Source organism: Heptranchias perlo, chromosome 15, assembly GCF_035084215.1.
Source record: "Heptranchias perlo isolate sHepPer1 chromosome 15, sHepPer1.hap1, whole genome shotgun sequence".
NCBI lineage: Eukaryota > Metazoa > Chordata > Chondrichthyes > Hexanchiformes > Hexanchidae > Heptranchias > Heptranchias perlo.
The window spans coordinates 14,080,395-14,101,775 of NC_090339.1; the positions used below are offsets into that span (position 1 = coordinate 14,080,395).

A 21,381-nucleotide genomic window follows, 5' to 3' on the forward strand; every position below is an offset into this window, starting at 1 on the left:
TCCGCACTCCTTTTATTGGCCCCTCAGGTCCACTCTCTCCACTCCTTTTATTGGCCCCTCAGGTCCACTCTCCGCACTCCTTTTATTGGCCCCTAAGGTCCACTCTCTCCACTCCTTTTATTGGCCCCTCAGGTCCACTCTCTCCACTCCTTTTATTGGCCCCTAAGGTCCACTCTCCGCGCTCCTTTTATTGGCCCCTCTGGTCCGCTCTCTCCACTCCTTTTATTGGCCCCTCAGGTTCGCTCTCTCCACTCCTTTTATTGGCCCCTCAGGTCCACTCTCCGCACTCCTTTTATTGGCCCCTCAGGTCCACTCTCCGCACTCCTTTTATTGGCCCCTCAGGTCCGCACTCCTTTTATTGGCCCCTCAGGTCCGCACTCCTTTTATTGACCCCTCAGGTCCACTCTCTCCACTCCTTTTATTGGCCCCTCAGGTCCACTCTCTCCACTCCTTTTATTGGCCCCTCAGGTCCACTCTCTCCACTCCTTTTATTGGCCCCTCAGGTCCGCACTCCTTTTATTGACCCCTCAGGTCCACTCTCTCCACTCCTTTTATTGGCCCCTCAGGTCCACTCTCTCCACTCCTTTTATTGGCCCCTCAGGTCCGCACTCCTTTTATTGACCCCTCAGGTCCACTCTCTCCACTTCTTTTATTGGCCCCTCAGGTCCACTCTCCGCGCTCCTTTTATTGGCCCCTCAGGTCCACTCTCCACTCCTTTTATTGGCCCCTCAGGTCCACTCTCCGCACTCCTTTTATTGACCCCTCAGGTCCACTCTCTCCATTCCTTTGATTGGCCCCTCAGGTCCACTCTCCGCGCTCCTTTTATTGGCCCCTCAGGTCCACTCTTCACTCCTTTTATTGGCCCCTCAGGTCCACTCTCTCCACTCCTTTTATTGGCCCCTCAGGTCCACTCTCTCCACTCCTTTTATTGGCCCCTCAGGTCCACTCTCCACTCCTTTTATTGGCCCCTCAGGTCCACTCTCCGCACTCCTTTTATTGGCCCCTCAGGTCCACTCTCCCCACTCCTTTTATTGGCCCCTCAGGTCCACTCTCCACTCCTTTTATTGGCCCCTCAGGTCCACTCTCCGCACTCCTTTTATTGGCCCCTCAGGTCCGCACTCTCCACTCCTTTTATTTGCCCCTCAGGTCCGCACTCTCCACTCCTTTTATTTGCCCCTCAGGTCCACTCTCTCAACTCCTTTTATTGGCCCCTCAGGTCCGCACTCTCCACTCCTTTTATTGGCCCCTCAGGTCCGCACTCTCCACTCCTTTTATTGGCCCCTCAGGTCCACTCTCTCCACTCCTTTTATTGGCCCTTCAGGTCCGCACTCTCCACTCCTTTTATTGGCCCTTCAGGTCCACTCTCTCCACTCCTTTTATTGGCCCCTCAGGTCCACACTCTCCACTCCTTTTATTGGCCCCTCAGGTCCACTCCACTCCTTTTATTGGCCCCTCAGGTCCACTCCACTCCTTTTATTGGCCCCTCAGGTCCACTCCACTCCTTTTATTGGCCCCTCAGGTCCGCTCTCTCCACTCCTTTTATTGGCCCCTCAGGTCCGCTCTCTCCACTCCTTTTATTGGCCCCTCAGGTCCACTCCACTCCTTTTATTGGCCCCTCAGGTCCGCTCTCTCCACTCCTTTTATTGGCCCCTCAGGTCCGCTCTCTCCACTCCTTTTATTGGCCCCTCAGGTCCACTCTCCCCACTCCTTTTATTGGCCCCTCAGGTCCGCACTCTCCACTCCTTTTATTTGCCCCTCAGGTCCACTCTCTCAACTCCTTTTATTGGCCCCTCAGGTCCGCACTCTCCACTCCTTTTATTGGCCCCTCAGGTCCACTCTCCCCACTCCTTTTATTGGCCCCTCAGGTCCACTCTCCGCACTCCTTTTATTGGCCCCTCAGTTCCGCTCTCGTCACTCCTTTTATTGGCCCCTCAGGTCCGCTCTCGTCACTCCTTTTATTGGCCCCTCAGGTCCGCTCTCTGCACTCCTTTTATTGGCCCCTCAGTTCCGCTCTCGTCACTCCTTTTATTGGCCCCTCAGTTCCGCTCTCGTCACTCCTTTTATTGGCCCCTCAGTTCCGCTCTCGTCACTCCTTTTATTGGCCCCTCAGTTCCGCTCTCGTCACTCCTTTTATTGGCCCCTCAGTTCCGCTCTCGTCACTCCTTTTATTGGCCCCTCAGTTCCGCTCCCGTCACTCCTTTTATTGGCCCCTCAGTTCCGCTCCCATCTTTGTCTGGGGAGCCAGTGTAATTGGGGCTAAAGAGTTCTGTGTCTGAGAGCTTGACTAACTACTGTACAGTGAAACTTATTCATTTGAATTACCGATGAGCTTATTTTTGCATTTTCCCCCCAGAGATCTTTTAAGTTTTTGCAAATATAGCAAAACCTCATTTGACTTTAGTCAAATTTCCTACCTGCAGGGAGACGTGCAAGATTGAGCCTGCTTTCTTGCCAGCCTGCTCAGTCACCCATGCATTCTACAGCAGCTTAAAAATGACGGGGTGAGGCACCTCTTGATTGGTTTTCAAGCTGATCCTAAGTTATGGCCCCTATTTCCAATAAAGCCGTTCTGAAATGCGTTGGGGTGCTGCCCATTGGTGGTGTCACAGAGCAGGCTGTTGAGGAAGATGGCATGACTTTGCATGTAGTCAAGAAATTGGCATTAGTTTTTATAGTGAGACAAAATTCTTGTTTTTTTAAAAAAAAACAAAGTGTTTGTTGTGGACTTTCCCCTTTGGATAAGAATTCTGAAGCAATTAGGCCCTAGGCCTATGTACAAAGCACTGAAGACAGTTTGAAGCTGAGGAACACCCAGGTATGAATCAATGCTGCCTACAGACTAGTATTCTTTGCATTGGAATATCCTGGTGTTTCCTAGCAACATCGATCTTGTGCCAGTGCAAACCTCATAGCATAAATAGAGCTGAAAGGTCATAAGAGTCCATGTCAAAACTGCTAAATCAAATTAAATTTTTAGACAATATTATTATAAATGGAACATTAAGGAAATGTGAAAAAGCTGATTTGAAAGCTCATAAGTTTGAATTGTAGCCTGGGTAAGGCAAGGAAAAGGATACTGTAATCACCAGTCTTTTTTTCCCCTAAATAAACAGGTATCTGAAATTTTGGCTGTGCAGACTGCAGCTATCCCTCCTGGACCTTGTCAAACCCTTCGCCTCTCTGGTAAAGCTAAAGCAAGAGAAATGGCGCTCCGATGGGGTAAGAACTTTCTTGTATATGTGATGCACTTCTGCCTACATCCCACCTACATCTAAACCTAATGGTTTATTTTATTTTTATTATTTTTTTGCAGCACCACCTGTTGTGGATGGTGGCTCCATGGTCACAGAATACACTGTGGAGATCGGAGAGCCAGGATGGGATGATCGAAGACCCGTCTACCGGGGTCCAGAGCTAGAGTGTACAGTAGGCAGTCTTTTGCCAGGGCAAATGTACAGTTTCTGGTTAAAGGCTGCAAACAAAGTTGGGGTAAGGAGCACATTCAGGTGACCGAATTGTAATGTGTTGAATTAAAAGTCATTCGGATTATGTTAACAATGAACGGTGATGCTGCAATGAAAATTAATATTAATGTGCATCTTGTGGTAATTATTTGACTGCCAATAACGAGATATGTAAAAACACACACAATATTTTGGGTGATTCCATTTTAACATAATTTTAAAAATTGTACTTTAATGCTGTTATCAAAAGTCTCACTTTAGTCACCTGCTCATTCATGTTTAGCTTAAAGTAGGGGTGTAAATTAATATTAGTGCTGCATATAATACTGCAGTTTTTTTTAATTGTACTCTTTTCTGTAAATTGTAAATAAAATTAGACAAAAAAAGTCAAAGCTGATTGTTTAATTTACACGAACATGTGAATAATGTAAAAATATTCAGTCCAAACTGTTGATTTTACAATTGTCAGGGATTTTTCGTTCATTTTACACATGAAGGCGTATATAATATTATGATATTGATAGAAAATTTGTTTTCTATAATACAGTAAAAGAAATTTTGAACAAAGCATTGCAATACAATTAAGTTATTTCTAAATTGAGATGGATAATGAATGTGTAAAGCTGTATGCAAGTTCAATATGTGAAGTCTTTATAAAGGGTTATCAAATCTAAATCCTTATCTGGCAGTTTCGACAACTGAGTTTTTAATTTCTAGGACAGTTTGTGTTGCCTTTAATTAAGCAATTTTAAAGTAAACTGTTGTGTAATTTGCTTGCTTCCATAGTATGGTCCATATTCTGAGAGGTCTGATCTCCCAACAGCAGCTGCTCCTCCTGACCAATGCAGCATACCTATAGCCACGTGTAAGACAGCCACTTGTGTGCAAGTGAATTGGGAGGTAAGCTTTTTTGTTTACATTTAAGCTATAGAGTTTAGCAATGCTACATACTTAAACAATACAAGGGAATAGATACATTATTCAGCATTTAATAGATGGAGTACATCAGATATTCCATTGGTATAGAATGTACCCCAATAGGGATATATCATGACCATCATAGGGAAGGCATGTTCCATTACGCTGGCACCACTGACCTGCCAAAGCTGCCTTATCTACAAGTTGAGATATTTTGCGCATAGAGATTGATCACTGCCAACTTACAAACCTCAGTTGCGTATATTACACCCACGCACAGTCAATCTCCAAATTCTTGACTCTATCCAAGCAGAGGTCCAAAGTCTCTGATATCCCTCTATATTAGATCTCAAGCTAACCATTATTCTCTGAAGTTGAAATGGACCATGTTCTCTATACGACATGTTTGTTTTCTGGGAGATATTGCTGTTTTTAATAACTAATGGACATCATTTTGCTACACGCTTTTGTAGAAGTCTAATGGGAGAGTTCTTGGGTTGGGGTTGGTGGGGGGAGGGGGGAGAAAGAGTTAAAGCTGGGACAAATTCTCGTTCTGACCTAATGATGGCTCAAAATAGTGAATCAATGGGCAAGGCTAGAAAACATCCAAAATAATAGCTGGGACATCATGCTACTGCAGGGTTCAGGTCTGAAAAATGACTCCACTTGGCACTTTAATGTAAGAATTACAATTTCAAGATGCTATATAATCCATAAAAAAGCCAAACCAAGCACGAGTTCACTTCTAGAGGGATAGAATTAAAAAGCAGTGAAGTTATGTTAAACTTGTACAGAACCTTGGTTGGACCACATTTGGAGTACTGCACACAATTCTGGTCTCCATATTATAACAAGGATATAGAGGCATTGGAGAAGGTGCAAAAAAAAAATCACAAGGATGATGCCAGAACTGAGTGGATATCCTTATCAGGAAAGACGAAACAGGCTGGGGCTCTTTCTTCTTAAAAGAGAAGGCTGAGAGATGACCTGATAGAGGTCTTTAAGATAATGAAAGGGTTTGATAGGGTAGACGTGGAGAAAATGTTTCCACTTGTGGGGGAGTCCAAAACTAGAGGTCATCAATATTAGATAGTCACTAATAAATCCAGTAGGAAATTTGGGAGAAACTTCTTTTACCCAGAGAGTGGTTAGACAGGAGTAGTTGAGACAAATAGCATAGATGCATTTAAGGGGAAGCTAGATAAGCACATGAAGGAGAAAGGAATAGAAGGATATGCTGATAGGGGTAGATGAAGTAGGGAGGAAAAGAGGCTCATGTGGAGCATAAACACTGGCATAGACCACTTGGGCCGAATGGCCTGTTTCTGTTTTGTAGACTCAATGTAAGAATGAAATCTAAAGATCTATTTCCTTCTTCGGCACAGGACATAACAAAATGAAAGTCATAGGGGCGCCTCAGACCCTAGGTCTGTAAGTCAAGAAATATTTTTTGTGGATGGTGTCTATCTTTAGGCATTTTAAGGTCTAATGAGGTTTGAATAGTTTTAAAAGAAGCTACAAATTCAGTTTGAAGAGTATTTTCAATAAATGGCTGTTGAATGTAGAGTTGCATCTAGAATTGCTATGCAGAGTATTATACTGAGCAGTTTGTTTTCCTTTCTCTTTAGTGCCCTCCATCTAATGGTTCTGAAGTCACTGAGTTCCGACTAGAATTTGGAGGCGTGGAAGGTTGCATGCAGATTATTTACTGTGGTCCTGCCCTTAGTTATGAAGTGAAAGCCCTGACACCTGGGACAGCATACTACTGCAGAGTTCAGGTATGAAAAATGACTTCACTTGGCACTTCAATGTAAAAAATTACAAGGGGGACAGTGTTTTTGATTTTAAATTTGTGCAACTGCCACTTTGCCAGTTATTTTGTTCCATTACCATGTTGTTGAAACGAGCGATGTGCATTTCCCTCCCCCCCCCCCCCCCCCAAATCAGGCTGTGAATGCTGCAGGTGCTGGGTACTACAGTGATACTGGCATATGTATGACACCTGCCTCGGTGCCAGCTGCAGTGAATGTACTGCATGTGATTGATGAGGACCAGCTTGAAATTGTTCTTCCTTCACCATCAACGTGCCTTGCTATTGAGTGGGAGGAGCCTTGCTGCCATGGATCTGAAGTCACTGGTTATAACATAGAATATGGAGATAAACAGATTGTAGCAGTCAGCACAGTTACAAGTACCATCATCGAGGATCTGCAACCTGATACGGCATACAGGTACTTTGCTTAGACTCTGAACTGAGTGTTTTTTCCAATACATTCTGTGAACAAATAATAAAATAAGAAAGTAGCCAATACATGTACTTGTGCTGATTTTGAAACCACATAACCGGCCAGTATCTGGGTTATGATGTGCCTTCCTGTATTTTTAGGATACGAGTTCAGGCAGTCAACAGTATTGGAGCAGGCCCTCTCAGTCATTCCATTAAAGCCAAAACAAAACCACTACCTCCTAAGCCACCTCACCTTGAGTGTGCAGTTTTCAGCTACCAGAGCCTTAAGCTTAAGTGGGGAGATGGGCCCAACAAAGCTTTAACCACGGGTTCAACACAATATAACTTGCAGATGGAGGACAAATTTGGAAGGTAAGTGTGGCTTACTGCTCAAAATCTATTTTTATTTAAGATAATGAGGGTTTAAAAAAAGGAAGAAAAATTGGTCTGTGTGTTAAATTCCAGTCCATCATTCCAGTTTTTTAGATTGTGGTTGAAGCGTAGCATTTTGCAATGAACTAGTTGTATAGATATCAGGATTAAATTAACTTTACCAACAGAAACCGAGAAGCTGAGGTTGTCCTCCTTAGAGCAGAGAAGGTTAAGGAGAAACTGTTTCCAGTGGCAGATGGGTTGGTAACCAGAGGACACAGATTTAAGGTGATTGGCAAAAGAACCAGAGGCGACATGAGGAAAAAAAAATTTTACACAGCGAGTTGTTGTGTGATCTGGAATGCACTGCCTGAAAGGGTGGTGGAAGAAGATTCAATAGGGAATGGGATAAATACTTGAAGGGAAAAAATTTACAGGGCTATGGGGACAGAGCAGGGGAGTGGGACTAATTGGATAGCTGTACCAAAGAGCTGACAGAGGCATGGTGGGCTGAATGGCTTCCTTCTGTGCTGCATCATTCTATGATTCTATGAACCAAGAGGCCGTTTGACCCTATCAAGCCTGCAACTGATGGCATTCCTATAAAGGAGGCAGGAGTTAATGGCTACATGTGGAACCAGACAGCCTATTTCACACTGGTACTGACATTACATAGAATCCAGTTTAATGAGCCTAAGCACCACTCATTCTGTTAATTTATTGTTTCAGTATAATGTGAATGTGACATCTCTGGCCTTTATAGATCTTGGAGTAAACTATACGAGCCAGTGACATGAGTTTATAAATAAAGCTTTAATTAATGTAGTGATGTGATGTTAGAACTAGTTTGTACATCCCTAAAAAAAACCAATTCTCTTAGCAGATGCTGGAAAGACTCAGCAAGTCAGGCAGCATCTGTAGAGAAAGAAACAGAGTTAATGTTTCAGGTCCATGACCTTTTGTCAGAACTGGAAGAAGTTGAAGATTAAACAGTTTTTAAGCAAGTACAGAGCCAGGGAAAGGGGGGAGGTGGGGAAGGAAAGAACAAAAGGGAAGGTCTGTGATAGGGTAGAGGGCAGGAGTGAATAAAATGACAAAAACGATAATGCAAGGCAAGGAGGATTGTAAATAACCTTCTGGACTCGACATTGATTTCATTAACTTCGGATCATAACCACTGCTCCCATTTTTTCAGATAGCGGGTGCTGCTAATGGTTCTGATGTTGCCATTTTCAGCTCCTCTAGACCCATCTTTTGTTTCTTTACTTGTCCCACTTCCACCCTCCTTGCCTTGAATCATTCCTTTTGCCAATTAATCACTCCTGCCCTCCACCCTATCAGAGACCTTCCCTTTTGTTCTCTTTCCACCCCCCCCCCCGCCCCTTCACCCTTTCCCTGGCTCTGTACTTGCTTAAAAACTGTTTAATCTTCAACTTCTTCCAGTTTTGACAAAAGGTCATCGACCTGGAATGTTAACTCTGTTTCTTTCTCCACAGATGTTGCCTGACTGGCTGAGTATTTCCAGCATTTTCTCCATTTCCCTTATGTTCACTTAATGTGATCTTAATTGTGTAGCATGAATACTTTATTGCATTTATAGCTAGTTATTTAATTTTGGTGTTGGTGAAGTGATATAATTTACTTTTAGTTAGTGCTTTAGTCTGCCTTTTACAACTGCTAGTTTATAATTTTACCATTTGCATGTCTTTCAGATTTGTTTCTATTTATAGTGGACCTTGTCATACATATAAAGTCCAGAGACTGAATGAGTCCTCAGCTTACAACTTTAGAATTCAAGCATACAGTGATGCTGGGGAAGGACCATTTTCTGAAGTTTACACTTTCACCACAACCAAATCTCCTCCTCCTCCACTTAAAGGTAGATGTCCAGTAGAAGGGCTATTTTATCAAAAGGTGTTAGATTTTGGAACATTGACTCAGATATAATTAAATGATCATGGTTTCTTTGTGAGAAAGTAGCAACCAGAAAACATTTGAATTCACTAATATATAGGTTTTATTCCCATTCTGTTATATCACTTGAGGTTTTCTTGCATTCTGGCATAAAAAGGACAACGGAATAGCCCAACACCCACTATCGGTTGCATAGTATGGGACTATTACAGAAGAATTTAAAATGCAGTAACTATCCAGACAATTGCATGATTTCCCTTGTTCCATAAGTACACCACACCCCAGTAATTTCCCCTTATTGGATCAGACTAATCTTTTGATATGTAAAAGATTTTATATGTTGAAAGGATGAGAAAGTCCTAGTCGAATAACCTTAGGCTATAGAATTAAAAGTGATATAACTGACAAAAGTGACTTTGCAGATGACTTACATAGGGTGGGAATTAGAATTGGAGGAATATATATTCAAAGGAAAAAAAGCATTCACTGTGGGTATGCATTTATAAGTAAGTGAGGGTCGGCAGAAGAGGGCGCACTCATTGTTGAAGTGGATTTTCTGGTTGGCCTACCAATTTGTTTCATGTTGTCTACAGCTGTGTTGTTTATATCCTTTTCAGTTCCCAGAGTACAAATGTTGGAAGAAAACTCTTGTGAAATCACATGGGAAGCACTACAGCCAATGAAAGGGGATGCAATTGTTTACATACTTCAGATTATTATCGGGAGAGATGCTGAGCAGGTAGAATTACATTTTTCATACATACCTATAATAGATTAAAAGTCTTGAATATGCCAACACATCCTGTAAGTGTAACACTTAATGCTTGTAACATTTTTTCTGTCACAGTCAAGCTTTCTGTGTCAACTTTGAATTTCAGTTGAAATTTCCTATTTAGCACAAGGAGATAGATGCCACTGTGCCATACTATCATTTATTATCCTTAGCTATGATTGGATGGTTTCTCCCAAGTGACCTAGTCCTCCCAACTCCATCTCCCAGATCCATTTTTTTCAGTAAACAAAACCTCCAAACCTGTGACCACCAAGTTTGGAGTTGGACAGAACTTGCAGAAGTCTTTCTTTCCTTGACCTACTTCAGCAAAAATAATTTGTCAATATTTAACCCAATGTTGAAAACAAATAAGTTAGTCAGGGCCATTATTGAACTTGCCGAAAATTAAATAAATAAATGGATTTGTCTCGGGTATAAATAAATTCATGAAGATTTTTGCTTATAATTTACCTGCTAGCTGAATGGTTTCCTTCTTACTCTACATGAAATGTATACGGTGTGCATAAATATATAGTTAAATCAGGTCCCAACCACACCAAAGCTGACACAAAAATAAACAATGAATTGATTGAGGGTACCTGATGTGAATTACATAAATGAATGCTTCTGTCTCTGGTATAAATTAATTCATGAAATCCTCGAGGTTTATGTTAACTGCTGACTTTATCTTTCTATCGTACCCTGTTTAAAGTGGCTTATTAATTCAATACAGGCTGCTAGCCTAGTGACAAAATTCTAGGAATTTTGCTGTAATTAATTAAATCTTGGAGATTGCACTCATTTGTTCTGTTGGATATATAATTTTTTTTTGCATATTGCACTACTTGTGGGAGAAATTAGTTTTTGGAGGAAGGCTAAATGGCCAGTAAACTGGGCGAGCTACCTGTTCTTTTAATAATGCCGTGGGATGCATTTCCTGCATCTGAACTACTGGAATGGGGGCCAAAGGATAGGCTACATTTTAAACCTTTACAGGTATTGACACTTCATATGCAATGCCACAGGAAAGTGGCACGTTTCAAGTAAAGCCCTAAGATAGCAACCACTTGCTAAACTCTGAGACTGCCAACCCAACATGTGAACGGAGCGTCTTTTAAATAGGAAGACTCTGGCCTGTCTCCAGAAGACTTGACTGCCTTTTCTTCCTGGAATACATTTTTATAGTCCCTTAGTATTCATTTTACACCCTGTAAACAAGTTTTTTTTGAGGGAAGGTAATATTTTTAAGAAAGCAGCTCCAATATTGAGAGTTGGGCTTAAAATCTGAGTTTGCTAGTTTCAAACATGGACTTAGCCTGGATAGTGGTGGTTAGTTTTGACTGGCCCATTTGGCAGAAGAGGCAAGGAGATTCTGACTGCAGTCATGTCTTTTTACACAACTCTAAATCTGCTTCTTATCAGGTTTCAGTAACATTGACAGTATGCATTTAAATTGGATATGGAGCACTAACTTGGATGTAGGGAATAGGAGCAAAATACAAAGTTTTAAAAACAAAAATTCTAACTGATAAGTAGCTGAGATTTTACCATGATCTCAATAATGGAGCAGTTAATGGCATTGAGTCCCATAATGTTCATGATAAAATGGATGCTATCTATTTAAACTTTTAAATGATTTTACAAAGAACTTGTTACCATTTCTTTAAAAATTGGCATCAATTATTTAAGTTGTAGAGTTACTAACTGGATGTCAAAGCCACTATTGATCTCTTTAATTGGATTCTACCAGTTATTTTATACTCAATTTGGTAATAGCCAATTTTTTGTTTTTGTTTCAAGATTCCTAGAAAAATTAAATACATTTTATATATTTAGTCACAATATTCAGTGTTTCAAACTAGAAATTCCGCTCAGGTACAATACATGTTTCATTTGCCGTAAGTCGTGAGCAATAGTTTACAGTCTTACTTTTCCTTAAAGATTCTTTGTAGCTACCACACAATCTATTTAACTTTTTCTAACATTGAGCTTTGAATTGTGTAACTTTTGTTTGTACTCTGTACATTTACATATACATACTAGTTGATTACTTGTGGCATTACACACAAGGTGTCCAGACATATGTGCAGTGTTGAAAAGTTTTATCTTGTATTCCCAGTGAATATATTAGTGCATCCTAAAACAATGGACAACAGAATCTGTTACTATAATAGCACGAGGGTTTTAAAAATGGTCTAAATGGGAGAATTTAAATTACAACAAAGTGTGATTGGCTTTTTTGGCATTATACAATCACAGTAGGAAAAAAGAAAGATTGACTTGCATTTATATAGTGCCTTTCATGACCTCAGGACATCCCAAAGCGCTTAACAGCCAATGAAGTTCTTTTGAAGTATAGCCACTGTTGTATTATAGGAAAGGTGACAGCCAATTTGCGCACTGCAAGTTCCCACCATCAGCAGTGTGATAATGACTAGATAATTTGTTTTTTTAATGATGTTGGTTGGGTGATAAATATTGGCCAGGGCACCGAGGAAAACACCCCTGCTCTTCTTCGAAATAGTGCCATGAAATCTTTTACGTCCAACTGAGAGGGCAGACAGGGTCTCGGTTTAACGGCACATCCGACAATGCAGCATCCCTCATATTGCACTGATCAGCCTAGATTTTGTGCTCAAGACCCTGGAGTGGGACTTGAACCCACAACCCTCTGACTCAGAGGTGAGAGTGCTACCAACTGATCTATGGCTGACAGGAAAACTGAACCCACAGAGACTATCACAAACCACACGTATTACCACTCAAACCATGGGTTCCTGATGAACACTGCAACACTGCTACTTAATAGAGTAGGGATACCAACAAATAAATAAATTAGTACAGCAGTCAGAACAGCAATGAATTTTTAAAAAGCAGGCACCAGTGAATTAATGAAGCAGGTAGCAGCGAATTAGTGAGTTAATAGACCAGTTAGCATACCAACAAATCAAACAATAAATGGAGAAGCAGGCATCAGTGAATTAATAAATTCATCGAACAGTGGGCACTAACAATTTAATAAATTAATGGAGCAAGGGACACACCAACAAATCAATACATTAATGGAGCAGCAGGCACAGATAAATAAATAATCAAGAAGCAAGCATCAGTGTGACTTTGAGCAATGCCGTGGGAGATCCACTAGTAAATAGATGTACGTATTAAGTTCCTAAACCAAATCTGTTTCTGGCTGGTAAAATTAATACATGGGATTTGTGTGTTAACTTGATCAACTTGAGGTTTGGGATGGAGTGGTTGTGTGTTGATGTCACTTGATGGAATTGAATGCTGTGGCTATTATTGATTCAGGAAAACCATTCATTTCTGACCGCTTTCTTCAATGTCATGCCTGGCTCAAGAGTGGTTATAGTCCTGTTGAACGAAAAACAAATCCACTAACCAAAGGAGTTGATTAAATATGATTAATTTAGTAAGATATGAATTACTTATTGTATTGCTTTCTGTATTTAAATCTAGGTGTATAAGGGGTCAGCGACTTCATTCCATTTCACAAACTTTCAGACAAACTGTGAATATAGGTTCAAGGTCTGCGCTGGCCGCCAGTACCAAGATGCTGTTGGAATGCAAGAACTGTATGGACCTTACAGTCCCACTGTGCCATTCTCATCTCAGAGACAAGAATCCGCCTCAAGTAGTGCTGAAACTACCGTAGAGCTCACAAAGGTCAACAAGGAAACGTTAAGTGATGAGCAGTTTGCTGCCCTAATTGTTGTGGGCTTCGCTGTAGTTTCCATTTTGTTTGCTTTCATTATTCAGTACTTTGTAATTAAGTAGAGATTGGAAAACACACTAATGGCTATATTTGTATTATCTACGATAAAGACTCTGGCTTTTTTTCTCTCGGTTCATCGTCCAAATTAAACTGATAGTTGGAAATGACTGTATGCAGAGAACACACATTTCCATCCTTGCTGCCGACAGAATGTGAGGCAGTGTTAGCAGAACCCTGTGCACAAGCAACACCACAATACTCATAAAGGGGTAATTCTGAGGCTTCTCAGTCCCGTATAAGCTGCTCTTCGGACAGCTAGGATTGCCTTAGCATTTTAGACCCTAAAGCCAGTGCTGTCCAGCCAGTAGAGGTTTAGGACAAAGGCTTTGTAAAAGGAGGCCTTCTGAAAGAGCTGAGCGAGGTGCAGTAGACACAAGCCAATTTTAAACAATAGTAGGGAAAGTATTAAGACTAGCAATGGTTTGTACGATCTAGAGCAGAGCTTTTAGTGGTCATGACTTCAGATGAGCTATGAACTACTTTAGTGCAAGTTTCTACTGCATATATGGTTTCATTACACAAAAGAAAAGCATAACCACTGCTGGTTGCAGGTAAGAAAGTGTGTAATGAACAAAATGTTGCAGAAATATAGTTTGTATTGTGCAGTTAGTTTGCAAAAAAAAAGGGGTCTTGCAAATTGCATTACCTGTATAATTACAGGCAACAGTGTTGGACCCCAGATTTTCTTTTCACTTTTTTTTCTGGTAATTCAGTGCTAACGTGCTTGCAGCAAACTGCAACACTTTCTAGCAAAGCACAAATTTTAATAATGTGTCTGATTATAACAGTGCAATATAAAAATTGCAGTTTGTTATAAATATTTCACTGTTTGGTTCAAACTGTGCAAAGTTTTTTTTTTAAGAATACAATATCCAGAAACACGGTAAACTGAAACGTAGTAAGTTTCTTACTTTTTCCTTTAATAGAAATCGAAGAGCATAGCCTTTAAAATATGTCCCCCCAAGGTATTGTGAATCTCAAAACAAACTTGCAATTTTAGAAGATGATTAATCATTTTGCTGAGCATGAGTTCCAAAATGTTTGAGTACCCAAATGACCATATTATATGTCATCTTATAGAATGTCAGTATTACATTCCACTACTTTTGCATCAGAGATGGTGCCATTCAGCTTTTAATGATGTGCATATGGAAGAAATCTGAGTTTTTAAAATTTTCACTTTCAACCGACTCAGTTGGTTTGTGAAGAAAGGGCGAGTCACTGTGTTGTGAAGTAGCAATGATTTTTTTTTATTTTTCTCCTAAGAAATTCATTTACAGTGCAATTCTAGAATAATCTCTCCAAATATATATCTTCCATTTTATATTTTATTTATTGCAGCTAAGAAGTCCAGGAAATTTATGTATGAATGTATTGTTATACTTGTAGCAAGTCTTAACTTAAGTAACAGTTTCTCAATGTAGCGGAAGCCTTACGTTTGCCATGTGTTATTGGAAAATGTGTTTCCGTATTCAGATAACAATACAGAGACAAATGTCTGAGTCTTAATAGTCCTGTAGAATGGTTTACATGCTTTTCTTTCTTGGTGAACCTGTATTTTCATTTCCAGTTTATTTTTTATTTCTTAAACGAATTGTGGCATGCAGTTAAAATAAAGATTGCCAATAGAGCTTTTTTTTGTCTGTTTTGCCAAAGGTGATGTCTTTTGATTTCAACTTTTTTTAATGGAATAAGCCACATTGGTGGTGGTTAGCTGATTTATGGTGGTGGTCAGTTGAAGCAGTGTCATTTCTAGATCTAGGCAAGCTGTGCTTCAGAAAGTAGCCAAAAAAAAGTATGAAGCTGGCAGATTTCTAGACTGGAGTATTTTCATAAGAAACTTATGGTGCCTGATTCTGGATGTTTTAAGTACAATAAAAACACATTGTATAACTGCTTCAACCATTGGCAGTAAGCTGATTACTTACTGCAATTTATTGTACTGGGTACAGTAGTATTTTATGTTGCATAGTTTTTAATAAATATACATTCCAAAATGTACCTTAGGCAGCATTAATGTACTAAATATTATTGCTTTCAACTTTATGTATTGTACTATATGGAATCATTTCACAGATTCATGTTAAAGCTGCCATTCCTATGTACGACTAAACTGTAACTATCAAATAGATAATATATTTAATAACGGCCAATAAAATGTAAATTAATTACATAAAATTTAAGGTTTCGTACATTGTAACTTATTTCAGCCGTTGGCAAGTGTTTAGCTCTATATGTCACATGTCCTGTACTGCTGTGTACTGGCTGCATCTATTTCATAAAACCAGATACTCTCAAAAATATACTTAGTTTCTTTTTGACAGGAAATTATGTTTTGTATCATAGTCTTAAGTTTGCAGTTCAATTATCAAAAACTATTTAATAAGAAAAAAAATTCTTCACAAAAAATCACTTTGAAGAAATAGTCCCCCATGACTTAAGAGTGGAAACTGATTTCATTTACTTCCTGAAGTGTGAGAGAGAATTCCCTGTGTGAATACAAAAAGGAATTTGAGGGGAGACATTTTCCTCAATGGTTGGGTATTTTCTTTGATACAAATATTTTGCATATATCTACAGATAATTAAAGGTCTTGCATATAGTGTGCACCCAGAGTGTGTAGGACAGTTTACATTGCACATGTCATTTTTAAATTGCTGTTTATAAAGATGGAAGTTAGATTAGTCAAGTCCAGGCTATGATAAATACCCACATGTTCAAGCTGGTTATATAAGTGCAGAAAAGATGAATACAGAATGCTGCACAGTACCCACAATATGTCTAATTATTGCACTAAAAAATTTCTAAGTACCTATATATTAGTTGAAGGTTATTAAACAAACCTTTCCACTTTTCATATTGGATCAGGGTTTGTCATTTACATCTGGGGTTTCATAAGTTTACATTAGTTCATTCTACATACACAGTTTAAAGATATTGGGCTAGAATTTCCCCGGAGGCCTCCCAGTCTCCCACTGCAACTTCATTAGAAGCCCAGAGAAATGTCCTTGGTCGTTGTCTTTAATTCTCCTCCTAACTTTAGTTACCCCTACATATACAGCATTTTCCCTGTTGGCTGTTATACTTTACTCCAGGACTTCAACACATTATCTAGGCTGAAGTTTAGTGCAATACTGGGAGTGCTACATTGTTGAGGTGCCATCCTTTGGATGAAACATTAAGCTGAGACCCTGTTCAGATGGATGTTTTAAAAAAAAAAAATCCCAAGGCTCTATTCAAAGAGGAACAGTGGAGTCTCCAGGTGTCCCTCAACCAACATCACCAAAACAGATTAATTGATCATTTATCTCAATGGCGTTTCTGGGATCTTGCTGTGTGCAAATTGACTGCCACGTTTGCCTACATAACAGCGACTACACTTCAAAAAGTAATTAAATGGCTGTGACGTGCTTTGGCACGTCCTGAGGCCATGAATGCACATGTTTCTTGAGAAACTTAAATTACTGAGTTAACTATTGGACCACTTTACATTCTTTACTTCTACTTTGAGTTAAACTTCACCCTTCTGAAACTATTTAACTTGACATTCTTAAATATTCTCAACTTTCAAAGATCTTTTTGAGCTTTCTTCTAAAACCTTCTAACCCCTGCTAAAACCTTCACTCAACTTCCAGAACCTTCATCCTTTGGTAAGCGATGTTTGACCTTAAATATTTTAAATTACCATAAAGTAAGTCTAACTTCAAGTGACTATCAACTGAAGGTCATGGTTACATGTATTACTTTGAGATGTGATTAAAGTAAACAGACGTGTCTTTAAAAAAATCACAGCAGTCAGTAAGTGGGAATTTTAGCAGGATGGCATGATAACATGGATCTGAAAGGTTCATACCCAGCGTTATCAGCCATAAGCCCCCCCTCCCCCCCACCCCATATAGCTTAATCCAAAGACCAAAGTTGCTTCACCCAAATATACCTTTCACCAATTTCAGCTTATGCCCTCTTGTCCAGAAAGTAGTGATTGAATTTACCTTTGTCAGAGGCTTTATAAGAGGCTTATAATGTTGCCAAGAAGAATAGTAAGCCTGAGGATTGGGAGAATTTTAGAAACCAGCAAAGGATAACCAAAAAATTGATAGAGGGAAAAAATTAGAATGAGAGTAAACTAGCAAGAAATATAGAAGCTCTTACAATCTGTTTTTATAAGTATGTAAAAAGGAAGAGAGTAACAAAAGTAAACATGGGTCCTTTAGATGCTGTGATGGGAGAAATTATAATGGGGAATAAGAGAATGGCAGATATGTTAGTCAAATATTTTGTATCTGTCTTCACAGTTGAAGACACAAAAAGCATACTGGAAATAGTGGGGAACCAAGGGTCTAATGAGACTGAAGAACTTAAAGTAAGCAATATTAGTAAAGAAAAAGTGGTAAAGAAATTAAGGGGACTAAAAGCTGACAAATCCCCTGGACCTGATGGGCTACATCCTAGGGTTCTAAAAGAGGTGGCTGCAGAGAAAGTGGATGTGTTGTTTGTGATCTTCCAAAATTCCCTAGATTCTAGAATGGTCCCAGCAGATTGGAAGGTAGCAAATGTAACAATGCTATTCAAGAAAAGAGGGAGAGAGAAAACAGGGAACTCCAGGCCAGTTAGCCTGACATCAGTCATCGGGAAAATGCTTTAATCCATAATTAAGGAAGTAGTAACAAGGCACTTAGAAAATCATAATATGATTAGGCTGAGTCAACATGGTTTTATGACAAGGAAATCATGTTTGCCAAATCTACTGGAGTTTTTTGAGGATGTAACTAGCAGGGTAGATAAAGGGGAACCAGTGGATGTAGTATATTTGGATCTGCAAAAGGCATTTGATAAGGTGCCACACAAAAGGTTGTTACACAAGATAGGGGTTGGGGGTAATAGCATGGATAGAGGATTGGTTAACGGACAGAAAACAGAGAGTAGGAATAAGCGGGTCATTTTCAGGCTGGCAGGCTGTGATTAGTGGGGTGTCACAAGGATCAGTGCTTGGGCCTCAGCTATTTACAATCTATATTAATGACTTGGATAAAGGGACCGAGTGTAATATATCCAAGTGTGGATGCTTAGTCATTGAGTTTATTCAAGACTGAGATCGATAAGATTTTTGGACTCTAAGGAAATCAAGGGATATGGGGATCGGGCGGGCAAATGGAGTTGAGGTCGAAGATCAGCCATGATTTAATTGAATGGCGGAGCAGGTTCAACGGGCTGTATGGCCTGCTCCTGCTCCTATTTCTTATTTTCTCTACAAAGTCCCCACTCTTCACAAGGCTGAAGAACTTCAGTTTCTCTAGATTTTTTTTGTATATTACTCAGTCCAGCAGAGATGATTTTTTTGGCTGTTAGCTGCATCACCTCAGGCTTGAATGTTTCCATTGTGTCTCGGTGACTAAACTGGACCCAATACCTATGAGGCAGTCTGACTGGAGCATGAACCAGTTTCAACATTTGTAAACAATTTTACAACACCAAGTTATAGTCCAACAAATTTATTTTAAATTAAATTCCACAAGCTTTCGGAGGCTTCCTCCTTCATCGGGCGGATGGTGGAAATGATATTTTCGAATCCTTCGCATTTGAAAAACATAGAACAATGCCTGGTGATTACTGCCCATTGCCAAGGCAATCACAGTGAGCAGACAGAAAGGTGTCATCTAAAAGGCCACTGAATATACAACCCCCCAAAAAAAAAGAGAGAGAGAGAAAGAAGACAGTCAATGACCCGTTATATTAAAAACAGATAACATTTGTTCGCTGGTGGGGTTACGTGTAGCGTGACATGAACCCAAGATCCCGGTTGAGGCCGTCCTCATGGGTGCGGAACTTGGCTATTAATTTCTGCTCGACGATTTTGCGTTGTCGTGTGTCTCGAAGGCCGCCTTGAAGTATGCTTACCCGAAGGTCGGTGGCTGAATGTCCATGACTGCTGAAGTGTTCCCCGACAGGGAGAGAACCCTCCTGTTTGGCGATTGTTGCGCGGTGTCCGTTCATCCGTTGTCGCAGCGTCTGCATGGTCTCGCCAATGTACCATGCTCTGGGGCATCCTTTCCTGCAACGTATGAGGTAGTTGCAGGAAAGGATGCCTCAGAGCGTGGTACATTGGCGAGACCATGCAGACGCTGCGACAACGGATGAACGGACACCGTGCAACAATCGCCAAACAGGAGGGTTCTCTCCCTGTCAGGGAACACTTCAGCAGTCATGGACATTCAGCCACCGACCTTCGGGTAAGCATACTCCAAGGCGGCCTTCGAGACACACGACAACGCAAAATCGTCGAGCAGAAATTAATAGCCAAGTTCCGCACCCATGAGGACGGCCTCAACCGGGATCTTGGGTTCATGTCACACTACACGTAACCCCACCAGCGAACAAATGTTATCTGTTTTTAATATAACGGGTCATTGACTGTCTTCCTTCATCTCTCTCTCTTTTTTTGGGGGGTTGTATATTCAGTGGCCTTTTAGATGACACCTTTCTGTCTGCTCACTGTGATTGCCTTGGCAACGGGCAGTAATCACCAGGCATTGTTCTATGTTTTTTCAAATGCTAAGGATTCGAAAATATCATTTCCACCATCCGCCCGACAAAGGAGGAAGCCTCCGAAAGCTTGTGGAATTTAATTTAAAATAAATTTGTTGGACTATAACTTGGTGTTGTAAAATTGTTTACAATTGTCAACCCCAGTCCATCACCGGCATCTCCACATCACAGTTTCAACATGACATCTGACTTATCCTCTACTGATGTTGCAATACAATTCACCATTCTATTCAATTTGTTGATTGCTGTTGTACAAAGTGACTGAATTTGTTAATTGCTGAATCTACAGAGATCTGTTGGTTTCTATCTGAGTCAGAAATTGGTAAATATTGAAGTGCACAGCTTGCTTGTGTTATTCTTTCAGCAAATTACTATTATGAATATATGCATTTTTTAAAATATATGTGCTATTCTCATTTCTCTTAATCTTTCCTTACATCACAACATTCTGCCTGCTAATTGATATGTAATTCTTCAAAATTGTGTCACCTAAAATTAGTAATGTAATTAATTTCAGTCAAATTAAAAATGGATCAATGAACGCAGTGTCATAGGCCCAACCATCTTCAGCTGCTTCATCAATGACCTTTCCTCCATCATAAGGTTGGAAATGGGGATGTTCGCTGATGATTGCAGTGTTCAGTTCCATTCGCAACCCCTCAGATAATGAAGCAATCCGTGCCCGCGTGCAGCAAGACCTGGACAACATCCAGGCTTGGGCTGATAAGTGGCAAATAACATTCGCGCCAGACAAGTGCCAGGCAATGACCATCTCCAACAAGAGAGAATCTAACCACCTCCCCTTGACATTCAACGGCATTACCATCACCGAATCCCCCACCAACAACATCCTGGGGGTCACCACTGACCAGAAACTTAACTGGAACAGCCACATAAATACTGTGGCTACAAGAATAGGTCAGAGGCTGGGTATTCTGCGGCGAGTGACTCACCTCCTGACTCCCAAAAGCCTTTCCACCGTCTACAAGGCACAAGTCAGGAGTGTGATGGAATACTGTCTACTTGCCTGGATGAGTGCAGCCCCAACAACACTCAAGGAGCTCGCTTGATTGGTACCCCATCCACCACCCTAAACATTCGTTCCTTTTACCACCGGCGCACCGTGGCTGCAGTGTATACCATCTACATGATGCACTGTAGCAACTCGCCAAGGCTTCTTTGACAGCACCTCCCAAACCCGCGACTTCTACCACCAAGAAGGACAAGAGCAGCAGCACCTGCACATTTCCCTTCAAGTCACACACCATCCCGACTTGGAAATATATCGCTGTTCCTTCATCGTCGCTGGGTCAAAATCCTGGAACTCCCTACCTAACAGCACTGTGGGAGAACCTGCACCACACGGACTGCAGCG

The 21,381-nt window shown here is 40.6% G+C and overlaps 1 protein-coding gene across 3 annotated transcripts in view; it reads left to right on the plus strand.

Annotated features, from left to right (window-relative positions):
• LOC137332878 (fibronectin type-III domain-containing protein 3A-like) overlaps positions 1-15,095 on the plus strand; it is a 145,459-nt gene extending 130,364 nt beyond the window's left edge. For all 3 annotated transcript variants that reach the window (XM_067996859.1, XM_067996857.1, XM_067996858.1), the window contains exons 18-26: positions 3,114-3,219; positions 3,314-3,489; positions 4,251-4,364; positions 6,011-6,160; positions 6,330-6,613; positions 6,769-6,981; positions 8,694-8,860; positions 9,513-9,634; positions 13,145-15,095. In XM_067996859.1, the coding sequence (XP_067852960.1) occupies positions 3,114-3,219; positions 3,314-3,489; positions 4,251-4,364; positions 6,011-6,160; positions 6,330-6,613; positions 6,769-6,981; positions 8,694-8,860; positions 9,513-9,634; positions 13,145-13,462 (1,650 nt within the window). In that variant the 3' untranslated portion in view covers positions 13,463-15,095. The remainder of the gene's footprint in view (positions 1-3,113; positions 3,220-3,313; positions 3,490-4,250; positions 4,365-6,010; positions 6,161-6,329; positions 6,614-6,768; positions 6,982-8,693; positions 8,861-9,512; positions 9,635-13,144) is intronic.
• Positions 15,096-21,381: the final 6,286 nt, after the last annotated feature.